Genomic DNA, 11,293 nt, shown 5'->3' with positions numbered 1-11,293 from the left:
GCCGTGCATGTCACGGCGGAGGCTCTGCCGAACCCCTAGGGTTGGATCGAACCCAGGTTAAGAACCACTGTATTAAACCAAGAGTAGAAAAAAAAAACATGCCTGCAACAGAGTGTATAGAGCAGTCTGAAGTGTTTATAGACAGTAACCAGCCACTTAAGTAGGTATACCTGATCAACTGCTTATTAGCACAAATATCTAGTCAGCCAATCATATGGCAGCATCTCAGTGCATTTAAGGATGTAAAACAGGGTAAAGGTGACCTGCTGAAGTTCAAACTGAGCATCAGAATGAAGAGGATTGAAGTGACTGAATGTGTTATGGTTGTTGGTCAGAGCATTTCAGAAACTACTGATCTGCTGGGATTTCCCCACACGACCATCTGTAGGGTTTACAGAGAATGGTCTGGAAAAAATGATGAAATATCCAGTGAGCAGCAGTTCTCTGGTGGAAAACATCTTGTTGATATTTGAGGTCAGAAGAGAATGGCCAGACTGGTTTAAGCTGATAGAAAAGCAACAGTAGCTCAAATAAACGTGTTAAAACCAAAGTATGCAGAAAACCATTTCCAAAACTGAAGCAGAGGCAGCAGAAGACCACATCAAATATCACTCGCGTCAAGTAAGAACAGGAAGCTGACTCACTAAAACTGGACAATAAAAGATCGGAAACAGTTGTCAATCTGAACAGATTGTTCAGATGGCAGGGTCAGAATGTGGTGTTAGCAGCATGAAAGCATGGATCTATCCACAAAAAAAATGGTCAAGCCGGTGGTGTAATAATGTGGGGGATATTTTCTTGGGCCCCTTTGTACAAGCAGAGCATCATTTACTCAAATATCCTCCACACTCACCTGATCTCAATCCAGTACAGGGCCTTTGGGATGTGATGGGACAGAAGAATAAATGAGAGAAGAATGGAGTCAGACCCAGCACTAGCAGCGAGTACGCAGCCATCTTTAATATAAGCACACAACATTGTGACAGTATATGAGAGAAAATAAAGAAAAGCATAAGAGGTTCCCTTTAACCTCCTAGGACCTGGCGTCCACATATGTGGACATCACATTTTGGGTTATTTAGACCAAAATACTAAATGTTGCTCTACAAGGGCCTGATATCCACTTACAAGGACATTATACTGCTACTGTTCTATCGAAATTTTAAACAAATATCCTCATATGCGGCTCTCATTTTTCTTAGAAACAAAAATTAGGTTAAAAAAAAAAATCTGGTAATTCTTTGTTTTTACATTCATCAGGTCCCAATCAGCCCAAATATCAAAGAGAAATTAAAAATGCATGCTGTGGAAGAGTTCAGGTCTTAGGTGGTTAAAGAAGATGAATACGGTTTGTATCTCTGTCAAAAGCCCAGCAGAGGGCAGCATCATCCTGCAGCCGTTTTAGATGAAAACAATCTCTGTGAAGATCTGTCTGATAAGGAAAAGACTGAAATAAACCGAAAGAAAATACGTTTGCTTTAAAAAATAATAATAAAGAAGACAATCACTGACAGTTTGCAGGTAACTGACAAGGTAAATTTACTCCAGAGTCACAGACAGTTGAGGAAGAACACTAAGAAGAAGCTGTTCAGCACAGACCACCTGCTTTTTGCATTGCAACACCTTTAAAGTAAGTAAGTGTGCTAATGATCAGCAGGTCACAGTGATCCAGTCATGCTCTTCTTTCAAACATGGCAACCATCCAGCTGCTCTCCAAACCAAACACGTCTGGTTTACAAAGCCTGCTCTAGTTTACGGTCAGCAAAGTACAAAGTGCTCGAGGAAAAAAGGCGACGGTGTCATCAGGAAAACGCAACTGAGAAAACACAGTCTTGTGTTCCTGCTGTGCAACAAAACGCAGCGGTGGGAAGAGGAATTCCTGAGGTTCAGAGTCGCCACGAGTAGCTCATTTAGCCGAGCTCATAATAAATCAGTGTTAACAGGACAGGACATGCTGCGGTTTTTATATCCAAACATCCGCTTCAACAGATTACAACCATAAATCAGGCATTTGCAGGCAGCAGTAAATCACCATCAGCGTAGACCTGAAAAACAGCCACTGCAGTCGTTAAATTTGTTCTCCTAATTTTGGAGCGTGTATGTGTGTTTAACACGCCTTTAAATTTGAAGCATCATAACCAGTCAGCATCTAAAGTACAAATTCTTTTACCCAGACCAGCTGACACTGTGGTTTACCTCATCTTTGAGCCAGCAGAGGCTCACATATGATTGTGAGATATTGTATGTCTGAAGAACTTTAAAAATGTAACCCTTTAAAGCTTAAACCACAAAGTAATCGCTAGAAAATTCTTATATTTTTTTGAAAATCGAGAGCTTATTGAACCTTACGAAACGCTTTAATTAAATACAAAATTTGTACTATAGTTGCTACATTTGGGATTTTTTGCATCTTATAGGTTAAAAATCTACTGTGCAATTTAATTAAGCTTTTAATGTTGATGATGACAACGATATAGAAGTGTTACAAACTCATACATCAGCTCATGTGTGATACACTTGGCACGACAGGGTTAAGAATATAAAAAGTCCAAAAAACACATGTATTGTAGCGTTTTTACATTAGTTTCATATCCTATTCAACAAGCTGAAATTTATTTTGTTTAATTTCTTGTTTAAAAATGTTATTTTAGTTTTTTCAAAATCAGTTTCAGAATAATTTTTAGACTCCAGCCTTAATGTGGAGGCTGCTTCTCAGACTGAAGTGATGCAAGTTTTTGCCATGCATAGGTTTAGTATTAATTAACTATAATAACCTTGAAAAAGCTTTCACAGGACCTGTCAGTAACTCGACCAAAACCAGTGTGCCACTGGTTTTAAGCTCAATTCACTGGGCTTCTCCGAATTAAAACATTGTCACGTGCAGATCAGGTCAGAGAGCTAACGTTTCACACATTAGTCCTGTCATGCCAAGCTAGTAAAAGTGTATGAATTGATGGTGCAAAATTTAAAAAAGTGACTCACTTTATGGAGGGTATCTACACCAAAATAATAAATGAGGAGAGCACTCGACCATCGGTGTCTAACACGAATTCAGGTAAAGTTCAGGTGTATCTATTTGTCCAGAGGAAGGAGAAACCACTGAATCCCTTCACCTGCTCTAACGTAAACCAAAGTGACGACAGATGCTCTGCAGAGGAAACAACCCCATTAAAAAAAAAAAAAAAAAAAAAAAAAAAAAAAGGACCACTGCTCGCTCCCTCCTGACTTTTCTCTAGTGTTGCTTTTTGCTTCGGTCCTTATCATACATTAGGTCATTTTTGTAGCTCTGGCAGTGCTCGCCTTCAGCTCTCCTCAAGTAACAGCCTGTCTCCTGGTATCTCCCTTCAGACTGTGCTGGGGGACTCTGCAAACCTGTGGAAGCTGAACTGGCTGCAGTTGCACACTCGTTCTACCAACAATGACACGAGCAGGTCAGGAGGGAAAATGAGAGCATGATTTCATTTGTATTAAAGCAGGTGAAATGGACTCATGGATGCTTCTTGACAGCACGGACCGACGTCCCTGAAGTTTAACTGAGTTGTTACTCAACTGAGCTGTGATGATCAAGCATTTGCTTAATTTTCGAGCTGTGCCACATTCAAAGAATGTGTGTGCAAATATAAAAGATCCTGGCCAGTCTTCGGCAGAAAAGTCAGACTCAGGTTTCATGTTCACATGAACAAAAAAAATAATAATAAAAATTGATTAATTAAAAAACAACAGCACCTCACTTTGCATGTCACATGTCAAAAACAGTCACGTGAATTATTTAAAAAATGTCCAGTTTTCTTTAAGGCAGAAGGTTCTGGCTCCAGCATTAAACTGAGGTTCGTATTTGTAACAGAGGGAGGAGCTCGCCGCTCCCTTACAGCTGCTACGAGTTTCACAGGAAGCTTCATCTTTCACTGAGTCTCTGAGGTATGACATGAATACATCGTTGCTCACGGAGGTGTGCAACAGGATGCAATTTGATTGTGTGCTCAGAATGTGCAAGGCTCTATCTACTAACACAGTTTTGGGTTTGCTGGATCATTCGACTCCACTGTGTGTTTTTTGTCAGAGGGCGAACTATTCATCTGCTCCAGCTCTAAATCCAAAACTTTCTCTTTGGCATCGAGGGAACGTCTTTGAGGAGGCGGTGGATCAGTACAGGAGAAAAAGCGAGGCAGGGTGGTCATGGTCAGCATACCGAGGACGAGGAAGGAGCCGGCCACCATGAAGGAGGCGATGTAGTTTCCTGTGACGTCCTTCAGGAATCCTGAAAGAAAACCTGGATATTACTTGAAATGTAAGAAACCGTAAAACTGAGAATGAGATGATGAAAGACTGAGGGATAAACTGAAGTGCACAATATCGGCCTCATGTCGATTAAAGGAAAACACTGCAGTGTTTAAAAAAATATGAAGCCCTGATAAAGCTCTGCAAAATCACACGTTTAATCATTGAATACTAGTAAAAAAGAAGCCTTGTAGGGTAAAATAAGAGCTTCTGAACAGCTCATTCATTTTTCTGCCTTGAATCCAGTGACCTCTAACAGTGCAGACAGTTAAAGTGGAAAAAATGTGGCAGGAAACCTAAGATCAGACATTTGATCTGTAAAAGGGTTCATTTTTGTGTTAAACTCTTTTTTACATGCTTTGAAATTAACATAAAACAGAAACAGGTCAATCAGTTACTGACAGCTCATTTTTTATTGTCAAAGCTTTCTGCTTTGGGTTGAATGTGGAGAAAGAATGATTCTGGTGACACTAACCAAAAACTGAGGTGACGCAGCTCGCACGTCCAGTGATGATTTTTAAAAGTGAAAGTCGGATCGGCTTCACAAAACTTGATTTTTGCTCTCTGCACAGGTTTGAGGTTAACAGTAAAATGCCACAAAGTGATCTAAAAAGTAGCAGGTGTGCAGACAAGGTGTCTGCCTTTTATAAGAGCAGTTATCCAAGCTTATGACAGCACCACATTCAGTGTGTTGTATTTTGGGCTGATTTAGGTCACTTTAGATAGATTCTTTTCAAACTAAAGCTACAATGGAGTCATTTTTGTTATAAGCTGGCTTTATCTCAGCAGCTTTAATGCACACCTACCTGACAAAGGAGTCCCCAGAAGTCCAGCACCACTCTCGATGAGCTGCAGCAGTCCGAGTGCCCCCATCGTGCGCTCCACGCCCACAATCATGGGCACCACTGCAAAAACAACGGAGGTCAAAGCCCCAGAGCAGAAGCCATAAAGCAGGCTGATCACCATCAGAGCGGCGTAGGAGCCAGACATGGAGCTCACTGGCAGCAGCATGATAAACACTCCTGCTAGGCCTGTCCACAAGGTCAGTAAATGAACAACCCGAAAGTGGCCCAGGTCGGAGAACCAGCCCGACACTACGCGCCCCAAAATGTCCGAAGCACCTGCAGCTGACATAATGAAGGCAGCTTGGTACTCTGAGAAGCCAACTTGGCGACTGTGGGCCACCAGGTGGAAGTAAGGCACGAAGTAGCCGACGTTAAACAGAGTAACGCCCAAAGTGTAAGTGAGATAGGGCCTCTCAGTCAGCAGGGACAGCTCCAGGTAAGAGGCGATGCGCCGCAGCATGGACGCACATGACTTTGTCTCTGAATCCACCTGCAGGAGAGGAAACAAGGAAAGTCTGAGCTTTATCTTTACATATCGCTCCAAAGTCAGTGAGAAAGAAACTTTACTCTTCTGTCCTGATGGTTATGACAGAGAACATTATGATATTCCTCTCTGAGAGAGACATTTTTACTTAAACCAGACCACTGCCTTGCTCCTCCTTCTGTTCTACCTTTGCCGGTGCTTTAGAGCGCTGCTGCGGACGGATCAGCGCCCCGCAGGGTACAATGTTGAGGCTGAGAGCCCCCAGGATCAGCAGGGCCCCTCGCCAGGCGTACGTCTCCACCAGCAGCTGAAAGAGCGGGTTGAAAGCGAAGGAGGAGAGGCCGATGCTGGAGAACCCCAGTCCCAGAGCCAGGGCACGCCGGCGAGTGAAATTAGCCATGACTGTGGCCACCATGGGAGTGAAGACCATCCCCCATCCAAAACCTGGAGCACAAAGCGAGCAAAGTACACCATGAGAGGCAAGCGAGCAGTTCACTACTTTACGAGTTAATCGGTTAACTGTTAAAACCCTCTTTAAACCCTGGAAAAAAAAAAGAAAAAGAAAAGAAAATCCTACTTTCGGTCAGTAAATGTTACAAAGCTGTAAGACAACCTCAGGCTCCGCAGATGGGAGACACAACTTAACATATTGTAAATGTGGAATAAAAATGTTTCTCTGACCCATCACCTGACTTGGAAAACAAAAATCTATTTTTTGCGCTCTTCCTCTGATGAGTGCGGGAAACTGGGTGGATGCACTATCATATCAAATGAGCGTGAACACCACAACACGAGTAGAAGAACACTGGCAAAGTGCACAAGGTAAATAGTACAAAATAATACCACTGATGTATGCAGTACACGGTGTGTGTACAAAACATCTTGAAGCACCAAACTTAAAGCAGATCTGTTGGTGACGGTGTAGTGAGGGGGGACAGTTAGCTCATGGCATGCATAGAAGCAGCAATAACTGAAAACAACTACACTCTGCAGCGTAACAAGAGTGTAGTTGCACCTGTGTGAGTGACTCACGCCTGAAATACACCTGCTGCTCGTCTGTGATGTCACGTCTCAGATGCAGTTTTGTGCTTTTTGTCACACGGCTTGAAATGAGTTCAGCAGTGCAGCGTGTTCATTTTGAACATTTACCTGTGTCTGAGTCATTCTGACTTGTATTTTGTCTTTTTGTGAATTATTATTCATCTCTGGCTCTCTTCCACAGCATGGTTTTGTTCCGCCTCCCTCCCCTCACGCCCAGAAAAGCAAAGCAGATGGGTGTCCCTCCTTGAGCCTCGTTCTGTGGGAGGTTTCTTCCTTTTTAAGGGTTTTTTTTCCTTCCTACTGTCGCCAAGTGCTTGCTCATAGGGGATCATCTGATTGTTGGGGTTTTCTCTGTATTGTTGTAGGGTCTTTACATTCAAAATAAAGCACCTTGGGATAACCGTTGTTGTGACTTGGTGCTGTATAAATAAAGCAGAACTGAACTGAACGGAATCTTGTTTCTGCACGATGTGCAGAAGTCATCTTTCTTTAAAAAGTGAGTTTAATTATGACTGCTGGCACTGAATTAAGTATTTTTAACATTTTTACCGTAACATTGTGACACCCAGCTAACCCTAACTGTAAGTTAAAGTTGAAAGTGCTACAGCTGTGTACCGATGCTTTTCACTGGATGTGCCAAAAAACAGGAGCTAAAGCGGGCTAAAACTGGTGGTTTAAAACTCTAATACACGTTACCTGAAATTACTCCCATCGTGAGGTAGAGGTGTACGAGACAGGTGGACTGCGAGGCAAGTGTGAGGCCGAGCCCGGCCAGAAAGCCTCCCGTCATCACCACCACTCTGGGATTGTAAGCATTACACAGTGCAGCGGCCAGTGGACCTGCAGAACAAGCAAACACATTTACATCATTTATTTATAACTATATCAACCTTTTCCCCCCTTTAGAAGATTTAAGGTTGAAAGACCTTAATCCAAACAGGGTCACATATGCATCCTGTAGTAGTCTGTATTTACCCTTTAGTCTCACCATAACTGTTTTAATGCATTAAGAAAGAAAAATAATTACTGTACAGTTGTCACCTGTAATACTACAAACTGCACACTCACACTTCCACAAACATCAATGACTCACTGAAGAACTGCTGAGCTGCCAGGCCGGTGGACGAGATCCAGGAGATGGCCTGGGCGCTCTCCTCGAAGTACTGAACGAACTCCACAAAGAAGATGCCCAGGCTCCGCATCAGGCCGAACACGAGGCTCGAGCTGACAAACATGGCGACAACCAGCACCCAGCCCCAGCCTCCATCCGGGCCCTCGGCCTCATCGCTCTGGCTCTGCGATTTGGACTTTATGTTGGTCATTTCCAAAGGAGAGTTATCTGAAATGCAGGTGAGGAGAACAATGAATGAGTGCAGAACAAGTCTCAGATCCTGTCTGTGATTCTCAAAAGCCATAATTGATTAACTTCCCACAGGCCAATAAATGGTCTGGTTGACTCAGCTGCAGGTCTTCATTTGACAAGAAAATATAGGTGAGAGGTGACAGTAACCGCTGAAGTGTTCATACATCAGCTCTGATCAAATATTTACACGCTCACTGGTTTTGATCAATGATAAATCATATTTCACTGCCAGAGGGGAACATGGTGCAAGTCTGAGTGTGTCAACATAACTCAGAGTTTAACGGTGTTGCATCTCTTTATAAATTATGAATGATTTACAAAGCAGCTCTGTTTATTTATTCTAACCATAAATTACGATGTTTTGTTTGACTTTGACTTATCAGCTGACCTCAATCTGGGTCATACTCGTTAAACATTCACAGCTATAAAAAGTCATAAAATGGGTAATACTCATTCTGCACAGTCTTTTGACCCAGATTTACATACAAGTTAAACAGAGGCTTTTATTCATGATTAGTGACAAGTATTGTAAACAATCATCACACTATGGATGCAGTGTCAAACACAATGAATAAAAAGGTAACTTGCAGAGTATTAAAAAGGGTAAATACATATCTGTAAAGTATCAGTATCTCTTTAACTTTATGAAGAAAAGCTTGTGAGCCACTACAGCCATTGTGATGCTGTTAATGACTTTCTATGATGTGTTATTTCCCACATTTTCACTTTCGTTTTTCTGGTTTCTGTTCAGCTGTCAGCCATTTATCTCCCTGAAAACTACTTCCTCTTCCACGTGAGTCATCAGCTCACACATATATATGCAAAATCTCCTTCACACCCCAAGACTGCACTCTTCCACATGGAGCTCTGATGCCGAGATGTTGTTCCTGGAATCTGCTGCAACTCTGGGTTACAGCTCCTAATGCTCCCATTATCACTGGGACCCTTTTCAACTTTACCTTCCACATCTGCTCCAACTGTTTCTTCAGCCCTTTGTTTTACTGAACTCCTCCTCTTGCTGTTTAGATGTCCTGCCAACAAGTTTTTTCAAAAAGGTCTCAAAGACTTTAGAGTCAGACCTGTTACAGATCGTCAACTTTTCTTTATTATCAGGTGTGTTTCCAAAACCACTAAAAACTGCTGTAATCAAACCTATACTGAAAAAGGACAATCTTGACAAGACACAAATGAACAACTACAGGCCGATCTCAAATCTCCCATTTTTAAGTAAGATCATTGAAAAAGCAGTTTCTCAACAGCTCAATTACTTCTTAAAACAGAACAACTGCTACGATGCCTTCCAGTCAGGTTTTAGACAGAACCACAGCACTGAAACCTCTCTGACCAAAGTGTTTAATGACATATGTCTGAATACAGACAGTGGAAAAATGTCAGTCTTAGTTTTACTGGATCTCAGTGCAGCATTTGATACAGTTGACCACAACATATTACTCAAACGACTGGAGAACTGGGCAGGTCTTTCAGGAACTGTACTAAACTGGTTCAAAACATACTTAGAAAACAGGAAATACTTTGTATCAATAGGTAACTGAGCAGACAAGTATCACATGTGGAGTTCCCCAAGGTTCCATCTTGGGACCCCTTCTGTTTAACATTTAGATGCTCCCACTGGTACAGATTATAAAGAACAACATAAACTATCATAGCTATGCAGATGACACACAAGTATATATCACAATGTCACCAGGAGACCAAGGCCCTGTACAGGCTCTTGGTAAATGCATTGAGGAAATTAATGACTGGTTGTGCCACAATTTTCTCCAGCTAAACAAAAACAAAACTGAGGTAATAGTCTTTGGCGCCAAAGAAAAACGATTACAGGTCACCAGAGAACTTCAATCTATACATCTAAAAACCACAAACCAGGTGAGAACTTTGGGTGTAGTGATGGATGCAGACCTAAACTACTGTTTTTTTTTAAATCAATTTTAAATCATGCTTTTTATTTGTTTTTGTTTTTTAATGTCTCTGTAAAGCACTTTGAATCACCTTGTTGTTGAATTGTGCTATATAAATAAACTTGCCTTGCCTTATGTGCTCTTTCTTCTTGATGTTGCCGTCCACTGGGGATTGCCAGGCTATCACAACTGTGGTTTTCTGTTCCTTGTCACACACCGCTATGGTTATATGGTTGGTTTACCGGCAGCTGCTCGTCTGCCTGGAACTGTCAGTCCCACAGGAGCCCTGCTGTTCTCAACCAGCTTTAGTGGTTTCTCTCACCGTGGCAGTCTGCAGCTTGGGCCCTGTTGGCTGTGGCAGACTTCTCCCACTGTGGATTTGGTGTTTAGGGACACTTGTGCTGACACGATAAGAGCCTCTGTGCCATCCTTTACGCCCTTTCGCACTTCATGCGGGAGCTTGAGCTTCTATGTTCCTCATCATGGTCTGTCTTTAGGCACCTGAGACACTTTTGAAGCAAGTAACCTTGGGGAGCAGTCATCCTTTTTTTGTGTGAGGTAAACAAGACCAGTAAGGACAGGTCAACAGACAAAAAGATAAGCAAACTGTGTGAAAATATTATTAAACTGAGTCCAGTGTACTCCGTTAACTATGCACAGTAAAGTATGTGTTGATTAAAAAAAAAAAAAAAAAGGTACATGAAATAATTTCATAGTCATGAAAACTATATAAACTATATATGCTAAAGAAATAACAAAAATAAACAAATAAAAAAAATGCCCTGAAATGCAATATTGTCTATGATGATGATGATGATGATAATAATAATAACAGAAAATAATAATTATACCTCGTAATGACACTACTATAAGTAGTAAAAATACATGAATTAAGGGGAGGGGCAATTTTATTAAATTGTGATTTCCTTTTGAATCCCCTTTAAACTGTCGGCCCCAGAGCAAGCCAACAAAAGGCATGTAGGGAGCTGATATCCCAGGGCACATCCCAATCACCCCCCAACTCAGAAGCACCCATATCGGCCATCACTGACATGTCTGCCCTGTTCTTTTGTTGTCATAATAAAAGCTTGTTATATTAGCTTGTTCAGTGGAGAAATTAGAACGATCCTTTTCTTTTGAGAAGTGTTCTATATAATTTTGGTTTGGATTAGGATCTAGTTTATATAACTGATTATAGAAGGATTTGAAAACGTTGTTGATGTCTTGGGGATTCTGAAATGGTTCTCCAGTTTAATTTTCACATTTATGCTGACTCCTTCTTTACTGCTATATTGGAAGCTGTCGTATTTAAGCTGTTTAATGATAAATTGTGTTTTTTGTGGGTTAATACCTTCCACACAAT

General features: G+C 41.6%; 1 protein-coding gene across 1 annotated transcript; it reads right to left on the bottom strand.

The window, feature by feature from the left end:
• Positions 1–935: 935 nt before the first annotated feature.
• On the bottom strand, positions 936–8,329 carry slc16a13 (solute carrier family 16 member 13). The gene is made up of 5 exons (XM_085451233.1): positions 7,742–8,329; positions 7,345–7,488; positions 5,795–6,051; positions 5,085–5,613; positions 936–4,258 (listed from the first exon to the last, which is right to left on the bottom strand). The coding sequence occupies exons 1-5, from the start codon at positions 8,061–8,063 to the stop codon at positions 4,005–4,007; spliced, it is 1,506 nt and encodes a 501-aa protein (XP_085307359.1). The 5' UTR covers positions 8,064–8,329; the 3' UTR covers positions 936–4,004.
• Positions 8,330–11,293: the final 2,964 nt, after the last annotated feature.

This window comes from Copadichromis virginalis, linkage group LG3 (assembly GCF_057382275.1).
Source record: "Copadichromis virginalis isolate Kocher_CV1m ecotype Utaka linkage group LG3, C_Virginalis_male_GT1.1, whole genome shotgun sequence".
Taxonomy (NCBI): Eukaryota; Metazoa; Chordata; class Actinopteri; order Cichliformes; family Cichlidae; genus Copadichromis; species Copadichromis virginalis.
The sequence above is the reverse complement of the archived record's forward strand: the minus strand, read 5'-3'. Positions and strand labels throughout refer to the sequence as shown.